Below are 22,969 nucleotides of genomic sequence, written 5' to 3' on the forward strand. Positions count from 1 at the left end.
TCTTGGAACGCATAAATGGAAACACTGTCTCTTGTCCAAGGACATGTCCTTAATATTAACAATGCAGATTATGCTACCTCTGAATGTTTAATAATTATATCTTCATTTCTCCATGGAGTGTGTTGGTATCTTCCCCCAAAAAATTATAAACCTTTCCAGTTCCTATGAGAATCATATTGTTAAGGAGAACCATATAGGTTAAGCGATTGGCGAGATCCTTCGGTACAGACAGATAGACACACACAGATCCTGTTAATTTTATATAAGGCCAGGATTGTTACTAAACAAAAAATATACTGTACATACATAATGAATTAATTAATCCGATGACCCAAGCATTCTTAAATCATAAATTTATTTTTATCAAAAATACTTTTTTATTACTTTATATAAATATAAATAAATATTGATAAGAATTATTTTCTCTGGATGTAAACGTTTTCTACATGGGTAATGACATAAGTATGTTCTTCTACAGGTGCTGTTATGGATTCTAGCTGGTTGTCCTGGTCTCCAGCTGGAGGTAGATCAGGTAGAGTAGATTCCTGGAGCCCTGCTTGTCCAGCCCCAGCAGCTTGAACCTGCTCCTGATCACCTGAATGACGAGCCCAGGTGTGCATCTTTGCTATATGCCTAAATTATAAATTAAACATGTCTCATGTAATTGTTTACTAGCTCTATAAGAGAAATTTAGATAAAATAGATCACAACGTGTACAAAGGACATACGGGGGGGGGGGAAGTTTGTACACTTATAGGAAATGAAATTCAGTACCAAAGATTGGGAGGGTACTGTGGGCTTGTTTTTAAAGTTATCAACCTAATTCTTTTTGTAGGCTCTCTTATATGACTGGATATACACGTATTTCTTTGAAAATTGAATTTCAGCACTTTCCTTCTAGAGCTTGTGGAGCAATAGACCCCCCAAAACACTAAAAATATGAGTTATGAACTTATTTTTAAAGATATTAACCTGATTTTTTTTTATAATACTTTTTTAACATAACCGAATCAACGAACCATTACAGATTTCATTTTGGGACTTTCCTTCTAGGGCCTAGTGGAGCAATAGACCCCCCAAAACACTAAAAATATGAGTTCTGACCTTATTTTTAAAGATATCAACCTGATTTTTTATAATACTTTTTAACATAACCGAATCAACAAACCATTACAGATTTCATTTTGGGACTTTCCTTCTAGGGCCTTGTGGAGCAAAAGACCCCAAAAAACACTAAAAATATGAGTTCTGTGCTTATTTTTAAAGATATCTACCTGATTTTTTAAAAATAATACTTTTTCAACATAACCGATTGAAGAAATTATTACGGATTTCATTTTGGGACTTTCCTTCTAGGGGCTTGTGGAGCAATAGACCCCCCAAAACACTAAAAATATGAGTTCTGACCTTATTTTTAAATATATCAACCTGATTTTTTTTTAATAATACTTTTTTAACATAACCGAATCAACGAACCATTACAGATTTCATTTTGGGACTTTCCTTCTGGGGGCTTGTGGAGCAATAGACCCCCCAAAACACTAAAAATATGAGTTCTTACCTTATTTTTAAAGATATCAACCTGATTTTTTTCAATAATACTTTTTTAAGATAAACGAATCAACGAACCATTACAGATTTCAGTTTGAAACTTTCCTTCTAGGGCCTTGTGGAGCAAAAGACCCCAAAAAACACTAAAAATATGAGTTCTGTGCTTATTTTTAAAGATATCTACCTGATTTTTTAAAAATAATACTTTTTCAACATAACCGATTGAAGAAACCATTACGGATTTCATTTTGGTACTTTCCTTCTTGGGGCTTGTGGAGCAAGACCCCCAAAATCTACGAACTATTACAGATTTCATTTTAAGACTCTCTTTCTAGGGGCTTGTGGAGCAAAAGACCCCAACACTAAAAATATGAGTTCTGAGCTTATTTTTAAATATATCAAACTGATTTTTTAAAAATAATACTTTTTTAACATAACCGAACTAAGAAACCATTACGGATTTCATTTTGGGACTTTCCTTCTAGGGGCTAGTGGAGCAAAGATCCCAAAAACACTAAAAATATGAGTTCTGAGCTTATTTTTAAAGATATTAACCCGATTTTTTTATAATACTTTTTTAACATAACCAAAACTACGAAACAATACAGATTTCATTTTTGGACTTTCCTGCTAGAGCTAGTGGAACAAAAGACTCCAAAAAAACACTAAAAATAGGAGTTCTGAGCTTATTTCTAAAGATGTCAACCTGATTTTTTAAAGAAAACTTTTTTAACAACTGACTTAATGAACCATTACAGATTTCATTTTGGGACTTTACTTCTAGGGACTAGTGGAGCAAAAGACCCCCCAAAACACTAAACATATGAGTTCTGACCTTATTTTTAAAGATATCATCTGATTTTTATAAAACACTTTTTTAACATAACTGAACTTGGTAACTTTTACAGATTTTATTTTTGGGACTTTCCTTCTAGAAGCTAGTGAAGCAAAAGATCTCCAAAACACTAAAAATATTTTTTTAATGTGAAATTTTTTCACATAAATGAACTAGGTAATCATTACATATTTTGATTTCCTTCTAGGGTCCAATAAAAATGCGCTTGAATCAATTCACAGTCATATTCAAATATTATGTAGTATTCTGAAAAAAAATTACATTAAGACGACTAGATTAAGGTTTCATAATACTTGGTATAGAAATACTGTACAAAGACTAAAAATGATGATGTATCCTAACAAATTTTAAAAAATTTAAAAAGTTAAAAACTATCTACATAATTGAAAAAAAATTAAGTATTCAGTGTAAAAAAAGAAAACTATTAGTTATTGATTGGTTTTTCAATTGCAACAAATACAGCATGTCTTTTGCCCCACTAGCTTCTAGAAGGAAAGTCCCAAATGAAATCTGTAAAAGTTACCAAGTTCGGTTATGTTAAAAAAGTGTTAAAAAAATCAGGTTGATATCTTTAAAAATAAGGTCAGAACTCATATTTTTAGTGTTTTGGGGGGTCTATTGCTCCACTACACCCTAGAAGGAAAGTCCGAAAATGAAATCTGTAATGGTTCTTTGATTCGGTTATGTTAAAAAAGTATTATAAAAAATCAGGTTGATATCTTTAAAAATAAGGTCAGAACTCATATTTTTAGTGTTTTGGGGGTCTATTGCTCCACAAGCCCCTAGAAGGAAAGTCCCAAAATGAAATCTGTAATGGTTCGTTGATTCGGTTATGTTAAAAAAGTATTATTAAAAAAAAATCAGGTAGATATCTTTAAAAATAAGGTCAGAACTCATATTTTTAGTGTTTTGGGGGGTCTATTGCTCCACAAGCCCCTAGAAGGAAAGTCCCAAAATGAAATCTGTAATGGTTTGTTGATTCGGTTATGTTAAAAAAGTATTGTAAAAAAAAAATCAGGTTGATATCTTTAAAAATAAGGTCAGAACTCATATTTTTAGTGTTTTGAGGGGTCTATTGCTCCACAAGCCCCTAGAAGGAAAGTCCCAAAATGAAATCTGTAATGGTTCGTTGATTCGGTTATGTTAAAAAAAGTATTGTAAGAAAAATCAGGTTGATATCTTTAAAAATAAGTTCAGAACTCATATTTTTAGTGTTTTGGGGGGCCTATTGCTCCACAAGCCCCTAGAAGGAAAGTGCTGAAATTCAATTTTCAAAGAAATACGTGTATATCCAGTCATATAAGAGAGCCTACAAAAAGAATTAGGTTGATAACTTTAAAAACAAGCCCACAGTACCCTCCCAATCTTTGGTACTGAATTTCATTTCCTATAAGTGTACAAACTTCCCCCCCCCCCCCCTTATTAGTTATTTCCTAACACGTAGTTTGAACATTCAATAAACGATAGATATTTTTTATTTTCAATTGCTTATTTAAACTAAACTATAATTTTATTAAAATATTTTTTTTTTTTTGGTGGGGGGGAGGGGGGATTTTTATATCTCAATTGGAGAATGTCATAGAACTAAGATTAAAACTCTTTTCATATTGGGGAACAATCTGTTCAGCCTTTATCAGATCGTAGCGGACATACAGACAGCCTTTAATTTTAGTACATGATTTGTAGATGAACCACTTACCTATTAAGATCTCCGCGCTGTGTGGTTGTTTTATGACAATATTGACATTGATAGCTAGGCAGCCCTGTGTGGATTCTCCTAAATATTAATTAATTATATTCAGGGATGGGTTCATATACGAACAAGAATGACAACATCCATAAGTAGCAAAGCACAAAAACATGTATAGACAGCGGATAAAGTGTTTTTTTCAAGCAAATGTTCAGGAAATCTAATTTTACCCAAAACAATTTTTAAACCTGACAAAAACACCAAATATATATTTGGTATCCAGAAACAGATAAAAAAAAGACGCTAAAAAGCTGCTTAACGCAGTCGCACTGCCAATGGTGTTATATTCTTAAACATGCTTCCTATTGATGGAAATGTTGACAAGAAAAGTCCCAGGTCTAGCTTTCATATCAGCTGGGTTAATCCCAGTCCAACAGAGCGTTACGGCCTGACTGAATGACTGTCAGACAGAAAAAGTGAACGCCAATTATGATTGGAAAAAGGGATTGTAAATTAACAATTCCCTGAATAATAGGAATCCATAAAAAAGCACGATAAACAAATAAAAAATTTATATTTTTTTAATAAGATAAGAAATAAATTTTTATACAGCAAGAGAAAGCAATTGTTTTTTAAGTAGCGCAGCTTCGAAAACCCAACAATACTATAATTAGAAAGAAAAAATGTAATAAAAAAACAATAATATCCTTTTATGTAAAGTTGTAAGTTTTTTTTTGTCTGTAGCACAAGATTTCGACATCTAATTAACCTATTAAGTTCTTTATTTTGGAGAAGCTTAAATAGGTTCCAGGACGGTTTTAGGCTAATTTATTACTAGAATCAAGTCTTAGGATGGTTTAAAGAATATCACTATGCTTGAGGCGCAGCCGCTAGTTACTTAAACAGTAAAAAAAATTTAAACGAAGACTGCATGCGTAGTACTAGATAGAAACTGTATTCGTATATATAAATGAATGACGAACAAAGTTTAGTTAGCGAGCAGCTAAGCTCAAGTGTTAGAGATATGCTGAGTTTATGGAATTTTATTATTAGTAACAAAAGATAACCTAAGAAAAATAATTAAAATTCATATTGTATTTTAAAACTACAGCATATTTTTTTTATCTCGGTAACTGAAGGTCTGAATTGATTTAACTTTTCGGGGAAGCTTTGTAAATGTCTTTGTTGGCTTTATACTATTTAATTTTCCTCACCTCCTTTGCCCTCCCCTATAGGCTTGGGACGAAGCAACTAATTTAAGAAAAAAAAGTAAGTAACATCTGACCTGTGTCTCGTCATACTGCTACTCCTGGGAAATCTTTGTCCGCATAAATCACATTCATATGGTTTCTCTTGCATATGCACAGCCCGTAAGTGTACAAGCAAAGTGTTTCTACGAGGAAATGATTGCTCACAACAATCGCATTTGAATATTCTCGGGGCGTGGGTGAATTTGTGTGACCGCAACATTCCGGCGCTGGCAAATGATTTGCCACAGGCGTCACATTGAAATGGACGCACACCTAGAATATAATATTATTATTTAGAACTTATATAGCCTGAAACCACCTAACTACGTATATAAATCTTAACTAAAGAGCACATTTCAATCGTTTCGTCAATTTTCGAGATTTAATTTCTTAATGAAAATCTTTTTTACTTTATAATGTCAGATCTATTTCATAGATTGATAGCTTTAAAAAAAATCTATTTAGTGCCTAGTGAGCAAATGCAAAGGACTTGCTCAACGTTACAACTATCCCCAGAGGTATCATCCAGGTAAATAATAACATTTCCTTTGTGTTCGTTTTCATGAGCAGCCAGGTACGACAAGGTTTTAAACTGTTTTGTACAGAATTCACATTGATACATCAGCTGTTCACCTGGCACTTCATCAACCTAGACATTTTGATTTGTTGATTAAGATGTAAATGTAGAGTATCTGCTTTTCATATGTTTTAATAGTTTAATTTCTTCAAATCTTGTCATGAAAAATATACCTACCATGTTACAAAAATTATGTGTTTATATTATAAATGAACGTTAAAATTAATGCATACCTATTATATTATACACAATGATCATAAACAAAATTACTTTTTTTGTAGACTTAACTATTTGTAAGCAAGTTCCGAAACTGTTAGAATTAACCAAAAAATAAAGATTTAATAAAATAATTCAAAGTTTTCCAGCCAACGAATAAGAGAACGTGTTTATAAAACTTTGGATACTAGTACAATTATATTTACAGTCCAATGTCCCATCCTTCAATGATTTTTTTGTTTAGTTACCTTGTGATCATTTTTGTGTTTGTATTTTGTATGGTGAACAAGACTGGATTCTGTTAGGAAAGACTCACCACACTATAGAGAGTTAACAATAGTTAGTATAGAGAGTTAACAATAGTTAGTATACAGAGTTAACAATAGTTAGTATAGAGAGTTAACAATAGTTAGTATAGAGAGTTAACAATAGTTAGTATAGAGAGTTAACAATAGTTAGTATACAGAGTTAACAATAGTTAGTATAGAGAGTTAACAATAGTTAGTATAGAGAGTTAACAATAGTTAGTATACAGAGTTAACAATAGTTAGTATAGAGAGTTAACAATAGTTAGTATACAGAGTTATCAATAGTTAGTATACAGAGTTAACAATAGTTAGTATACAGAGTTAACAATAGTTAGTATAGAGAGTTAACAATAGTTAGTATAGAGAGTTAACAATAGTTAGTATAAAGAGTTAACAATAGTTAGTATAGAGAGTTAACAATAGTTAGTATAGAGAGTTAACAATAGTTAGTATAGATAGTTAACAATAGTTAGTAAAGAGAGTTAACAATAGTTAGTATAGAGAGTTAACAATAGTTAGTATAGAGAGTTAACAATAGTTAGTATACAGAGTTAACAATAGTTAGTATAGAGAGTTAACAATAGTTAGTATAGAGAGTTAACAATAGTTAGTATAGAGAGTTAACAATAGTTAGTATACAGAGTTAACAATAGTTAGTATAGAGAGTTAACAATAGTTAGTATAGAGAGTTAACAATAGTTAGTATAGAGAGTTAACAATAGTTAGTATACAGAGTTAACAATAGTTAGTATAGAGAGTTAACAATAGTTAGTATAGAGAGTTAACAATAGTTAGTATACAGAGTTAACAATAGTTAGTATAGAGAGTTAACAATAGTTAGTATACAGAGTTATCAATAGTTAGTATACAGAGTTAACAATAGTTAGTATACAGAGTTAACAATAGTTAGTATAGAGAGTTAACAATAGTTAGTATAGAGAGTTAACAATAGTTAGTATAAAGAGTTAACAATAGTTAGTATAGAGAGTTAACAATAGTTAGTATAGAGAGTTAACAATAGTTAGTATAGATAGTTAACAATAGTTAGTAAAGAGAGTTAACAATAGTTAGTATAGAGAGTTAACAATAGTTAGTATAGAGAGTTAACAATAGTTAGTATACAGAGTTAACAATAGTTAGTATAGAGAGTTAACAATAGTTAGTATAGAGAGTTAACAATAGTTAGTATAGAGAGTTAACAATAGTTAGTATACAGAGTTAACAATAGTTAGTATACAGAGTTAACAATAGTTAGTATAGAGAGTTAACAATAGTTAGTATAGAGAGTTAACAATAGTTAGTATACAGAGTTAACAATAGTTAGTATAGAGAGTTAACAATAGTTAGTATAGAGAGTTATCAATAGTTAGTATACAGAGTTAACAATAGTTAGTATAGAGAGTTAACAATAGTTAGTATAGATAGTTAACAATAGTTAGTAAAGAGAGTTAACAATAGTTAGTATAGAGAGTTAACAATAGTTAGTATAGATAGTTAACAATAGTTAGTAAAGAGAGTTAACAATAGTTAGTATAGAGAGTTAACAATAGTTAGTATAGAGAGTTAACAATAGTTAGTATACAGAGTTAACAATAGTTAGTATACAGAGTTAACAATAGTTAGTATAGAGAGTTAACAATAGTTAGTATAGAGAGTTAACAATAGTTAGTATACAGAGTTAACAATAGTTAGTATACAGAGTTAACAATAGTTAGTATAGAGAGTTAACAATAGTTAGTATAGAGAGTTAACAATAGTTAGTATAGAGAGTTAACAATAGTTAGTATAGAGAGTTAACAATAGTTAGTATACAGAGTTAACAATAGTTAGTATACAGAGTTAACAATAGTTAGTATAGAGAGTTAACAATAGTTAGTATAGAGAGTTAACAATAGTTAGTATACAGAGTTAACAATAGTTAGTATAGAGAGTTAACAATAGTTAGTATAGAGAGTTATCAATAGTTAGTATACAGAGTTAACAATAGTTAGTATAGAGAGTTAACAATAGTTAGTATAGATAGTTAACAATAGTTAGTAAAGAGAGTTAACAATAGTTAGTATAGAGAGTTAACAATAGTTAGTATAGAGAGTTAACAATAGTTAGTACACAGTGGGATCTTTTGCCAAAAAACGGGACATTAAGGGTAGACAAAAGTAAACATCAATAAAAAAGCTTGTATTTGACGAAATGATGTAATTTCTTTTGCTTTAACTCAATAATAACATAAATTTTGCTCCTGTTAACTTCTAATGTGCATTTGGTAAGTACGTCTGGCGGTTTTGGAGGAGCGAAGCTACCCTGTTTTTAAAAAATCTATAAACCTTCATAACTTTAGTTAGGATAGGAATATTTTAACAAAATAAACGTCTATGTAAATATTTCTTCAATGCAAACAATGTTTGTGAACATGAATATAGCGTCAGGTGCACCCAGTTCGAGTCCCGGCATTTTTAGGTAGGTCCAGTATAAGTAAAATAGGACACTAATAAGGCATGTTTTCTAATGTTTTTTTTACAGATATAAACAACAATAACATAATTTTCAAAACACTTTTGATTTTGTGTTAATACCTTTATTCTAAGTCTAGCTATCTTCATTTAAAGTTTGTATAAGAATATAAACATAATTGCTTATATTATATTCTCTCTCAAAGGTATATTTCTCTCTCTCTCTCAGACGCATATATAATGTTTTTGCAATATTATAATTAATCCCCGAATTTGAATTTCTGCTGAACCAAAACCAGTTAGAAATACAATTTTTTTCAGAACACATGAAATTTAGCAAATTTAATTGCTAAAATAAAAGTAATAATAAGTCATCTTTTTTTAAGGACTCCTTGTTCCCTTAAATGTCCATTAAAACCGCGAGAACGGCAAAAATCGTTAAAAATCACACCTACGGCGGCAAATAACGGCAAAACGGTTGGCCGAAGGCAAATAATGCATAAGTAAAGAAAGTTCCGCCTCAAAAAGTTAGAAAACATTGCAGAGATGACTTTGGGCTCTAAAATGACTCCTTCCCCCTCTAACGAGGGAAAATTTCAAATTAACAAGAACGAAATTGTTCAAACCATGCAATGTAAAATGCTCAATTACTCAAAAACGGCCGGGAGGCCCCAGGTTATGAAAACTGTTTTAAACACAATACATGTTGCATATTAATATTATTGTTGCAAAACCCGGGGCATCCTGGCCGTTTTTGGGTAAAATGGAGAAAACTGATTTTTTGGGGTTAAAAATCTTAATATTTTTGGTGAAATTTTCTCACAAAATGTCAATTTACACCACCAAAAAAATATTTTTTTAAAATTTTTCTTTAATTAGACATTGGTACAGGTATCTGAAAAGTACCTCAATCAAAAATTATTTTCATAAGATGAACATAAATGTATTTTTTGTTGCTTTGAAAAAATTGTGTAAAAAAATCTGGAAAATCATCAAAACTGAAAAGAAATTTTTCACTACCTTTTTTAAAAATGGCATAAATCCGCCAAAAATGAATATTTTTTAAAAATTTCTTTTCTAGCTGTCTACTTACAGCCATTATTAATTCCTAGGATAGATAAAAGTCAATTTTAAATTTTTTGGATGTCCCACTGGAACTAATTAGTATAGAGAGTTAACAATAGTTAGTATAGAGAGTTAACAATAGTTAGTATACAGAGTTAACAATAGTTAGTCTTTGTTCACGTTCAGGGATCTTAAGGGATAAGACAAAGAACGATATATTGAAGTACACCCGAAATTATGATAAACAAAATTAATCCTTCTGCATATAAAACTATTTCTAATTTGTTATGTAAAATCCAATAATGATTTTATAAAAGTTCCCAAACTTTTGGACTAGTATAATGTTTCATCCCTTTAGATACATTCCTTATTAGAAATAGTAGTTTTTTTATCATGTTACAGACGAAGGATGTGCATGTCCCAAAAATCTCAGTAACTATCAAAACTAAGGGAAAAAGGGAGAGGGGGTTATCCTTTTACAAATATTGAATTACATATGTCGTGTTCTAAAACGTATTACTGGTGCTTGAATGATCAACTAAAGTTTTCCTGGTGACAAATGAAAGATTTTTCTGTATGTGCGGATAATGCATGTAAACCAGCAGCTTTCTTAGAAGCACCAGTATAAGTGCACTGAAATAAAAAGGTTTCACATGTTTAATTTTTTACTAAGAAGTTAGGTTTTAAAATCTAAATTCTTTATTTTATTTTCATTTAATTCGTATTATTTTTTCAATATAATCTGTGACAAAACACGTGATACGGTTTTATATAAATTGTCCAGGAAATGACAATTAAAATTTATAGGATTGATCCATATATTATTGTCCCTCAGGGCCATTAAAATAAAAAAAATTAATCTTGTAAGCTTTCCTATTTCCCTCCGCGCTCGGAAAATAATACAATTACATAAACTAAACATATATTGACATTTAGGTTTTAACTTTAATGACATGGAATTTTTTACCTGAGGGTAGGAACATTTTAACCAAGACTGTCCTGTCAGATCTGCGCTTTCAATTATCCATGAATTAAATGCTGACCTATGACAAATATACAACACTTTTCAGTTTTTTACTTAGTAGGTAATTAGTGCAGTAAAACACTAAAGGGGGGAAAGGGGTTAAATAACTGTTTGTCCCCATCCCAAGGACCTTGTGCCGACTCTCTGTTGGGCCGTTAAAAAAAACAATAGTGTTGGTAAAACTAACACAGCCAAATAGCAGAAAACAATTTGCAAGCAGATGAAAAAGGTCCTTAACAGGGGGATCCAGGTAGTTGTTATGTTGGGGTAAAATGGTACCAACTTCTATTATGCTAGGCAAGTGAAATTAATAAGAGCGGAGGGAATTCCTTGACCCAAACCATACACAGTTTTTAATTCCAGATAAAAAAGGTCGTGCCATTAAAGAGTTGATTTTCTATTAATTACTTTAATTTACATAATAAAAGTTCCCCGTGAGTTTAGACGGAAAAGAGATACTGCTCCCCTAAAATATCCTAGAATTTTTTACGTTAAAGTCTTATAGAGAGCTGATTCGCCATTAATATTTAGTATTAACAGGAATGGAGGGGACATTAGGCTGTTTATTACACAAGTCCCCAAAGGTTTATAACAACTTTGGGGACTTAAATTTTGATTGGTTTGTTCATAAAGTCAGTAGGGTGTCCAAACGTTTCAACTATTAATTGTAATCTACAGAAGGGGTATTTTTATGTATAATCATTGGGGTTTAACATCCATATATCAGCCATAATCTTATCCCTTTAAATCCATGAGTTTTAAGTAGTATAAAACATTACCAACCTCATTTCTTCACTAAGATGTTCTTGCGCAACATGTTTCTTCAAAAGTTTAGATGTTGCAAAATTTTGTTGACATTCGTCACATGAGAATAGTTTTATTCCAAGGTGCTTTATCACATGATTGTACACATTTATTTTTGACCTTAATATTCAATGGATAATAAAGAAGTAATAAAACTTACAAGATTAAATTCACTAAAAAAATAAATTTATGTAAATAGTTTTTTTTTTTAAAGCTGGGCAATAAAATCAGTTCTGATGGAAAAATGAGTTAGTAAGTAGATATGTTTTAGTCAAGGTAATTTTAGCAACAAGTTCTAGATGCATAATTATTTTAGTGGCCGTTTAATTTCATTGTATTCCTTCCGTTTTTATTCATTTTTTTTAGTTGAGAGGACAGACAAGGCGAATTATAAAGAAGTACCCAGGATGAAATTAGTCTATTTCTAGCACAGCAAATCAAATCAATAGAAACTAATATCTCAATAATAATTACCATCTTACCATGGTTTCATCCATATTTAATAGCAGCTGTCCGTACGGACAGACAGACAAACAAAGTGAATTATAGAGCTGCTTTTCTAATATTAAAAAAAATGCTTACCCCTTTTTATATTCACAATTTTGGTATGTACATGCAAATTCTTTTGTTTCCTTGTGGTGAGAAATATATTCTTCACATCTCTTTTTCATGTCTGATGGTAAATCCTTATTTTTAAGAATTTTTCTCTCATAATTATTTAGCCAACCATTCTTGTTTGCTTTTGTGTATGATTAAATATCAATCTTTTCCAGAATGGCTTCGAAACCGATTGAACCGGTTCTCGGCCATACTAAAAAATTATGTATAGCATAATGCAGGCATTTTATCACAAATATTAAATAAAAATTATGAAATTAACACCAGTTTTGTCAGACCAGGTCTTCGGCCCCTCGGAGCTAACAAAACTGTTTTAATCTTATATTTTTTTATTTTAATATCCGCGGAGAGCTGTATATAATAAGATGCAACAATTAACTATTATTGGTTTAGTAATGTCTACATATAACAAAATTGATATAAGCTTTACACCAAGTAAAGTGTTTGTTTGAATTTGTATTATATCTCATAGAATGGCAAAATTTTAAAAATGACATTTAATCATAATATATATAGCTAACTAAAATGTTTAATGTTCCCCAGGCCTTTTCTGTTTTAAAATTGAGATGAATTGAATTAGAGTATTTTGTATCTATGCTTATAGTAATAATATATTTATTAGTATTTGACACTTGACTGTCTATAAATGTCCTATTTATCCTTGTATGTTATGTATGAACTTGTATTTAAATTATCCAAATCAAATATGAGATAAAAACCTTTGTCTTCTTCTTTCGTTTACTATTTGCCTAAAATAAATGATTGTAATTAATGATGTCACACTGCATATATATTTTTCCGTAATAATATTTGTATTATTTAAAGAGATAACATGCTAACATTTTTTAGTAGATTTTTTTTGCGGTTATTTAATATTTAGAATAAGGATTAGAAACAAGATCGCAAACGGCCGTAGACATGCATATAATTCATAGTAATCTGCAATCTAAACGGATAAGACAATGGCCGATAAATTGATGTGCATCCCGAATGATGATACACAAAATAACTCCTTCTGTAGATTAATGGTTAAAGCGTTTGGACACTCAACTTTATGAACCAACCAATCAAAATGCAATAAAAGTCCCAAAAGTTGATAAACCAAAGATTAAGAATAGTTATTTCTCGCATCGTATTATAAACGGCTTTCCGCGGATATAGAATGTACAATTATAAGATTAAAACTAGTTTTTTTTAGCCCCGAGGTACCGAAGGCACCGGCTAAAAAAACTGGTTTAAATCTTATGATTGTACATTTTTTTATTCGTAGAAAGCTGGATATAATACGATGCTAGACATAGTTTTTTCGTATGGATGAGAACCGGTTCCTATCCACCGGATTCGAATGAATACGAGAAAATGTTATTACAAAACTTTCAGTACTAGTGAACAAGCAGCTCAATGTCCCCTTCCTCCCTGTATAATATATAATACAAAATAGCTTGATGTCTCTCCGTCTGTCTGAAGCTTAGGATCTCGGTAACTACTGAACCGATTGGATTCTACTCTTCAGGGAATATATTTACTGGTCCTGTGGTGGTTTTAGGCTATTTTCTTAGGGGGTTAATTTAAAATGTGGTGGTTGCAGCACCAGAGGTACTTCATTTTTTTAAATTACCTCTTGGGGCAAAGACCCTAGAGGCTAGGGGCGAAGCTGCTGGTAGTACATAAATCAAAGGTTGTTAGAGGGAAGAAATAGGACAATAGAAAAAGGCTGACTGATTGGTAAATTATAGATAAACTAGTGGCTTCGCCCCTAGCATCTAGGGGCTTTTCCCCAAGATATTGTAAAAAAAATTAAGGCAAAATTCGTAAAAGGACCAAGGAAATCTTCAGCAAAAAAAAGGACCAAGGAAACCTTCAACAAAATAAAATAAAAAAATAAAAATTAAAAAAAATAAAAATGAAAAAAATGACCAAGGAAATCTTCAAAAAAAAAATTGTTTTTTGGGGGGGTTAGGGGTGTCCCACTCCCCAAGAAAATAGCCTAAAACCACCACAGGACCAGTAGGTATATTCCCTGAAGAGTAGATTCCGATCGGTTCAGTGGTTACCGAGATCTTAAGGGACGGACGGACGGAAGGACAGACAGACGGACGGACAGACAGACAGACAGACATCATTCTACTTTGTATTATAGATAGAGATATAAAGTAATTCAAGTTACATCTCGTCCTTAAGTTACATATGTTGCTTAAACTAAATAAATTAATTGCCAAATCAGACACATTAATCCCGCAAGCTTTATCCCAAAATAAAAAAAAACACTAATATTGGCTAACTTACTAACTTAATAAAAGAAAAAAAAACTACCCATTTGTACACAAATAGTTACACTTTCTAACCCTTTTTGTGGTCGGACTGTCCAATAATGGGATTGTTCGTTTATATAATCTTTTTATATTTATTCTGATCAAAATCAAATCATTTACATTATACACAAAATTTCTTGGGGATTAAATGGAATGAGGAAAGTTTGCACTTACAGAGATGCAACGCATCTACCAAGTGAAAATATTATTGTAAACTACGCGCAAAATAATTTATAGTCGTAGTACTTTAATAAATAGAAAGTAGGTATTTACTTTTAAAGTAGCATTGTGAAATTAAAAGTTTTCATAAAATCGCGTATTCACAGGGATGGGACAATGATAAATTATTGTACCCCTTAAATTAGGATAAACAAAATTAATCCTTTTGTAGATAAGAGTTAGTTTAAACATTAACGCTTTACACAATCAAATCAAGATTTAATCGTATTAGCCAGCGTTGTGGAGCCGGAGCTGGAGCCGTAATTTTCGGTAAAAACGGCTCCGGCTCCGGGTTAGCTAAAAACAGAGATCTTTCTTATTAATTTTAATTTGGTTACTCTGTTTTGTCGTGTGCAAACGCACATTTTAAGTTTTTTTAAGTCCATTTATTTTAAAAATTGAACTTAAAACCTTCAAAAGTAAAAAATAGAATTGGCAAAAAAATATATGTTAAGTTTTTCTTGATTTTAGGTTGAAGCCGGAGCTGGAGCCGCACCAAAATCAAACGGCTCCCCTAATCTGGTATTAGCAATAGTTTTTGGATTGCGAATGACAGACCAAGTTTATTAACTTTTGAGAGCAGTATTACCTGCAGTCTATCTCCCTCCCTGCATATTAACCACCAGTTAGCAGGAATAAGGTATAAACAGCAAGTGAAATAAATATAAATAATATTTGGGGGGCAATATATTACTATGTGTTGCCTCCCAACGACAGCTGAAAAACACGTATAGGTTTCGTGATTTTTCGTTATATAAGCTGACCAGTTAGATTAAACAAACAAAAAAGTTGACATTTAACTTGGTTGGGGGAGGGGGGTAAGTAACCCCCCCCCCCTTTTTTTAAGTAAAAGGATGGAAAAAACCCTTCTGTAAAAAATTAAAACCTTCCATGGACCTATAAAAAGCTCCACTGTAAAGGAGAACCATATCAGTTCAGCAGTTACAAGTATTCTTTGCTACAGACAGAAGAGAGGATACAAAATTATTACCTTTTCTATCGTTGAAAGTTTTGAGCTTTTAAGCTTTTTTGTTATTATCTCTGGTTCATCTTTAACATCTAATTTTTCTGTTATATTGTTTTCTAAAGCTTCGTCATTAGAATCGTCGTTTGAATAAATTTCCGCGTTATCTATTTCAAAACCATCAGATTCGTCTTTATTTAATTCAATGGTACTTAATATTTTTCTCTTCTTCCTAAAATAATATCTCTTAATAGTAAAATAATTCTATAACAAGGATGACAACATCCATAAAAGCGAAGATCTGAAACGGTAGGACAAACAGACATTAACACTTGTATAGTGTCAGAACTGAATAATCGGAATATAAATGAAAGAAAGCAAAATTGTGAGAAAATTTGTTGAAAAACTTCTTGATAGGTACAGGGTAATGTTTTTGGACATACTTTCAATTTTTTGGACTTGATTAAAGAGTTGCTTTGCTTATAATATTGTACTTTGTTGTCCCAGGAATTAATATACCAAAAATCAGAACAATCGGATAAGGGGGGGGGGAAGTTTTGACACATTTGCGTAAACAGGGAGTATAGGCTTTATCTTTGGACTGAGAGGATAGGTTATTAGGGATAAAATCATTCTTATATGATGAATTTTCCCAAGTTTTAAGATTTTTTTGATAGGCCTCCAGGTTCCGGAGCTCCAGGCCTCCAGGTCCTCTCTGTACAGGTAAAAATTAAAAAAATAATTTTTTTTTTGAAGAGTTAGAAGTCAACCTATGAAACAAAATATGCATATTTTTGAATGTTATTCACATATTTGAAGAAAAAAACGCATATTTTTTTTTCATAAGTTGACTTCTAACTCTTCAAAAAAAATTTTTTTTTTTCATTTTTACCTGTACAGAGAGGACCTGGAGGCCTGGAGCTCCGAAACCTGGAGGCCTATCCAAAAAATCTTAAAACTTGGGAAAATTCATCATACAAGAATGATTTTATCCCTAATAACCTATACTCTCAGTCCAAAGATAAAGCCTATACTCCCTGTTTACGCAAATGTGTCAAAACTTCCCCCCCCCCTTAGATCACATAAAAATTTGTTGTTAAAAATGTTTAAAATGGACGTACGGACATTCTGGTGATGATTATAGAATTGCTACGCTTTCTAAATCGTACCTAACTACTAAAGAAATCATCAAGCAAAGTTTGAAATCGATAAGACAATTCTGACATGCCAAAATTAACGACAAAAGCTATCCGGACGGATGGACGGACGGACCGACCCTAATTATAGAAAAGCTTCGCTTTTAAAAATTTAAAACAGTATAGGTGAATCTAACGAAAATTTACAACTCATAGTCATTAAAGAATAAAATTTACGCACAAGTTTAATATTTTCCCAGTGAAGATTACCAATAAAAAATTAAAAGTTCTTTAGGCTATCTACACTAGCATCTCAGCTTAATAAGTTTTTAAAAATATTTCAATATTGTTGTTTTAGCGATACTAATCAACAAAACTACCTATACATTTTTTCTATTTTAATGATTATATTAATATTTATTTTACCTTTTTGGCCTTTGTTTAAAATGAACTAACACATGATATTTGAGCAAAACCTTCTTTTTATTGGTATAAGCACAGTCTTCAAACTATAATAAATTTATAAACAGAATAATTGAAAGATGTAACATATTTCAAATATGTTGGAAAATTTCCAATATGGCTTTGAAACCGATTAATATCCGCTGGATTATAACCCGGGTTCTTGTGCATTTTTACTGAAAAATAATAGCAAAGATTTACATAAATTTTCACAATTACTATAATGAAAATCATAGAATTATTACCTACTAGTTTTGTTAGAGCTGGGCTTCGGCCCCTTGGGGCTAACAAAACTGGCTTTTATCTTATAATTTTTCATTTTAATATCCACTGAAAGCTGTCTAGAGCACAATGCGATAAGTAACTATTATCTAACCTTGCAAGCGTAAAAACCATTGTTAGTTTCATGGATTAACTTGTCAACTTTGTCGTTAGTGTAAGGATCTTGGTGAAAACACAGGTTCAAACTATCTATGTCCTCATCATAAAGCTGAAATAAAATAATAAAATTAACAAGATGAAAACTGTTTCCTTTTTATGGAAAAAGAAAGAATATTGGCCCTTCAAGAATAGACATTTCAACCCCTTAGTATTAAACTTATAGGCTAAAAAGATTAAAAATCCGAAGAAATACGGCGAACATAAGCAAAATTATGTCTCAACAGATTGCCTACGACTATAAATTTCTAATACGCTTAGCCAAAAAGTTGAAATCTGAGGAAAATGGGCTTTTAAAGACCACTGGTTTAGATGTCCAAAAGGCAATACAAATGACGAGAAAGCATTTTGGTGGAAGAAGAAAAAACTTATGCATTTTTTTAAAAAGTCATAGGTAAATAAAGAGGAAAATGGAATGTTAAATAAAAGTTAAAAATACTTACTAATTTATTATTAGGTACTGTTTCATTTAGTTCCTTATTTCTTTTCAGATCTTTTCTTTTAATATTTCTATTTTGATTTTTCTTTCTACAAATTTAAGTTTATGTTCATTTTTGTAATTTGCAATAGTTTAATGTATCAGTGCATTATTATTATGATCATAAATGAATCCATTGAGAATATAATTGAAACAAATCAAAAAGTTTGTTTTATACACTATCAGAGGTTTAATGATATTACTTCTGTTACATCACCAAATATAAACCTTTCTATAAAACAGAAGCTCAAGCCTATGTGTTATACCTATCCATGAAATCAGAGGTTATAATATAAAAGTAGACACCTGATAATTCATCTATTAAACTATGTATATATTTCAGCAAGATATACACACAAACCTACCATACCATCATCCAAAGATGATCTGATCAACATAAAACTAAAAATACAATACAACCAAATTTGTATCTAAAAAATGTTATTATAAATAATATTTTTGTTCTAAATGAGAAAAAGAAGTAATATATAACGAGATTTTTCATTATATGTATATATGTTTAATGTATTTTTGATTTTTGTATAATGTTTGTAATTGTAAATATTGCTGGAAACAAGGAATACCATACTACTATTCACTAAAACCAATGGTTTGAGCAAGGCAGTCAAGAAGCGAGAGTGAACTAGTGTAGTGGTGTTTCATTCCATATCCTAACAATAAAATTTTATATAGCTTGTGATTGGAAGCAATTCCAAAGGTCGCGGAGTGATGTACATGTTGCTAAATATAAATAGTTGAAAATTTCTAGAATAGATCCTTTAATTTTATTTATCTCTTTGATATTTTTTACATTTCTTAAATTCCCCTCTGAGGTTGTTTGAATCATACAAACATTTTAAAAGGTCTTCGTAAAAATAATTAAGAAATCTAAAAAAAACTAAAGAAATAAGTAAAATCTCTAGATAATCATTTTTTCTTTCTTTTTAACATTAAATAGGCAAAATACTTAATAAAACTTTTTAGACCCCCACACTTCGATGCACCTTTTAGGTAGGTATGGTTGCATTAATCCAATAAAATTCATTTTACTGGTGGAACTTTGATTTTTAAGAAATGCGCATAAACTTTCCTAGGTATCTTTGATTTAGTCAATAAGAGATCGGTTGATAAATGATGATACAAAAAATCCTCCAATTCTTTACTGTCAGGTTCATTTAAAGAAAAGTTATGGAGTGGTGGTTTTATTGACAGCAGCTTTAACAATGACTGAAAATGGAAAAAAATTACAATAAAATTCATTTTATATTTAAAAACAAAAGGGCTTTGCTAATTTAACAGATCTACAGTATAGATGTATATACAGACAACTACTTCCCTTCCTTTTTCATTGACCTTTTTCGTCTGCTTCTAAATTATTTTCTGCTACTTGGCTGTGTTAATATAAGCGACACCATTGGTTGATTTTCAATGACCCATTAGAAAGGTTGCACAAGGTTGATGCGATGGGGAGATAAAATTATTTAACACTTTCTCCCTCTAGTGTTTTACTCTTTTGCTAATAGTCATTGATTTAATTACTAAACATAATAACTTGATATCTATAAAAAACTATTATTTTTGTTTGTTGACAAATTACAATACCTCGTTTTCAGGTACAATCTTTTGTTTGGTTATATTTTCTAAAAGACTTGTTATTTCTTCAATCTAAAAAATATATAAAAAAAATATTGGATGTAGTTTTTTGAATGCAATTAAACATTTATGCTTACAATTAAGTTTTTATATTATACCTTTACATCAGGAAGGGAGACAACTAAATCCTTACTAGGTAACTGTATTGTTCTAATTAGTTCACTAAATAGTGATATAAGAACACGGTTGCAGGTGACACTTCCATTGGAACACTGTATAAGCAGGTCATTGTTTTCCTTTGTTAAAATACCCTAAAATAACAGAATTGGGTCTTAACAAATAGAATCAGAAAATCAGCTATTGGGAAGCTGCTACACCAATCTGTACCTACAAATCCATCTTTAGATTTCGCAAATAAGTAATCTAAAATTTTAGAAGTGTTATCAATGAAAGAAAGATATTAAATTTTTCAAGATTTTAAAAAGCATGTTGGACGATCTTTACGAGAACTTTTCCATTATATACCTACACCTGAAATATTACACTACTAAGCTAACGTAGATAGAATTAGCTACCTTCCCAGAAATGCATGGCTATCTCGAATTGGACTTACCAACAAATAATTAAAATGTAGATCGTTTTGTCCACACAAAACCATATTTTCTGAACTAGTTTTCATTTTACGGTACATTCATTACAATCATCTGAAATTTTATTATGAATCTTAAAAATATTTCATAAAAAAGTATAGAAGTAATATTTTTCATTAGGTACATATAATTATGCAATAGGTAAATTATTTCTAATACTGTTAGTGGATAAATATAGAATACCTACCTATACAATTTACAGATCTTAATTCAGGTACTTGAAAAATCTAAATGACATATTTTGTCATAGGACTGGAAATTTTCTTGACAAGGGTTGATTTTTTTCAAATTATAAAAATGGACAAATGTCACCATTAGAAGTAGGTTATGCTTTAATGTAATGCTTTATTGTCAAGTTAATTTTACAAGAAGTATATCCGTAAATCCTTATATAAAAGTAACAGGATGTCTGTCTGTCTGTTAGGGAGGGTACCACAATCTTTAAAAGAGAAATCGCCCTATAAAAATATTACCCCTCACCCTGAGAACTAAAATTTGAAATCGACTTCCCCCCAACTCTGCCCCTATAGTAACATAAGCATTATTTAGAAAAATATATCCCTCTGTTGATAATATTTGAAGGATCAGGGAAGGCAAACGGAAAAGGAGCAGCAGCTGTGACCGTGGAGCTGTTTTGAGTCACAGCTGTTGTGGACGAAAAGCTGTTAACATAGCCGCTGTTTGAACTGCTAACTCCCGCTGCCACAGGATGATAAGAAACATCTATTTGTTCTTGGTTATTTTGGCTTAAGCTTTCCATTTCTTCTTTATCACGTTTGAGAATCCTAGGCTTCTTCAGGGTTCCATTTACAGTTAACTTTTTCTTTTCATGCCAGGCAAGGTGGCGTTTTAGGGTGTTTTTTTTGTATACTTCCAAGGGGCAGTGTGGACATTTGAAGTTCTTCTCCTTTTTGTGAACAGATTTGATGTGTTCGTCAAGGTAGCCCACTTTCTTACCGCATACAGGACATATCACCTGAAATAAAATGATATTATTAAATGCTATATCAATACCTATATAACATTAGGTATGAATTTAATTGGTTGAAATTAACATTAATCAGGTAATTGAATAGGTAGGTAAATTTTATTGTTTATTAAAAGCAGGAAATTAGAAAATTAGTGCTTTGCTGGAAAATAGAACAACAAGCTGTTTCTTAAAATGTCAGTGAGTCCCCATGAAAACACTTCTGATATATTCTCCTTAAGACTACCTGTTTAGGGATACATCAATTACTAAAATCAGTCAATAAATAAGGAAATTATGCTCCAAAACATGAATATCCCTGTTATAAGGTTTCCCCTCTGGTATACTGGATTTACCTCACTCAACTTTCTGGCGTGTTGTACAGTGAAAAAACTACCCCCCCCCCCCTTATTTTTTATTTTCTTCAAAATTAAGGGGGGGGGGGTTAATTCTTTGCCTTGCCTTGCTTTTTTCCTCCTTGCCGTTTTCCAGACATTAAAAAACTACCCCCCCCCTTATTTTTGATTTTTGTCAAAACTAAGCGGGGGGGGGGGGGTTTTCGGTGCTCCGGTCTTCACATGTAAGCAAGCACCAGTGTATTTGACGTGTAGAGGTACTTAGAGTTCTTACCTATTGAGAAAAAAAAAATAGTTAGCAAAAATAAGTCTGAAGAAAAAAATTAATAAGAAACTGAAGATGTACATCAATTTATAGGTCTTTGTCTTATCCGTTTAGATCCCTGACTTTAGCTGGACAGTTTATGAGATAAACCTAAAAATGGCCACATCTAGGTTATTTATTGTTGTTAAGGTTACTATTTCAGAAAACGGATTACATGCATAAATCACAAGAATACTGTTTTGCATAAGTATTTTATAGGGAAGTAAATAAGAAACGTATTAAGAATGCAATGTTTTTTTAAAAAATACCTTGAAAGCTTCACCGCTGTGACATTTCTTGATATGGTTCTTCAGCTGACCCGCCGATAGCTCCTTACCACACTCAATACAAAGCTCTTTAGTGTGCAGATGTATACGTTGCACGTGCAGGTCCATGTCTCTTTTATCATAGAAACCTTTCCCGCATTCTTTGCACCAGTGATTTTTTACCTTTTCGTGCACCATCCTAATATGGCTGGTTATTTTTGTTGGCAGCAGCTCTTTGTGACAAATAGGACACTTGGCCTTGATTCCTAGATGGGCAGAATTAAAATGGCGCTGATATTCAGCATTTTTAGTGTACACTTTGTCGCATTGTGAACATTGTATGCTTTGATTAGAAATGTTAGCACTATGTTCTTGATTTATATGTTCTCCTAAATTTTCTACAGTTTTCCCGCAT

General features: G+C 31.2%; 2 protein-coding genes across 2 annotated transcripts; both read right to left on the reverse strand.

Moving 5' to 3' along the window:
• Nucleotides 1-336: 336 nt before the first annotated feature.
• LOC145313264 (zinc finger X-chromosomal protein-like) lies at nucleotides 337-5,630 on the reverse strand. Its single transcript, XM_080152585.1, has 3 exons — nucleotides 5,383-5,630; nucleotides 4,107-4,184; nucleotides 337-633 (listed from the first exon to the last, which is right to left on the reverse strand). Exons 1-3 carry the CDS (start codon nucleotides 5,565-5,567, stop codon nucleotides 417-419), a joined length of 480 nt encoding a protein of 159 aa, XP_080008711.1. The 5' UTR covers nucleotides 5,568-5,630; the 3' UTR covers nucleotides 337-416.
• Nucleotides 5,631-5,804: 174 nt separating this feature from the next.
• LOC145313769 (uncharacterized) lies at nucleotides 5,805-21,197 on the reverse strand. The gene is made up of 15 exons (XM_080153362.1): nucleotides 20,625-21,197; nucleotides 20,170-20,322; nucleotides 20,021-20,083; nucleotides 19,509-19,645; nucleotides 18,384-18,468; nucleotides 17,879-17,992; nucleotides 17,467-17,549; nucleotides 15,932-16,136; nucleotides 13,129-13,158; nucleotides 12,374-12,477; nucleotides 11,771-11,911; nucleotides 10,931-11,006; nucleotides 10,513-10,596; nucleotides 6,389-6,460; nucleotides 5,805-5,996 (listed from the first exon to the last, which is right to left on the reverse strand). The coding sequence occupies exons 1-15, from the start codon at nucleotides 20,700-20,702 to the stop codon at nucleotides 5,805-5,807; spliced, it is 1,617 nt and encodes a 538-aa protein (XP_080009488.1). The 5' UTR covers nucleotides 20,703-21,197.
• Nucleotides 21,198-22,969: the final 1,772 nt, after the last annotated feature.

The sequence above is a fragment of the Acartia tonsa genome, chromosome 3 (assembly GCF_053477335.1).
Source record: "Acartia tonsa isolate MP-2025a chromosome 3, ASM5347733v1, whole genome shotgun sequence".
NCBI classification, from domain to species: Eukaryota; Metazoa; Arthropoda; class Copepoda; order Calanoida; family Acartiidae; genus Acartia; species Acartia tonsa.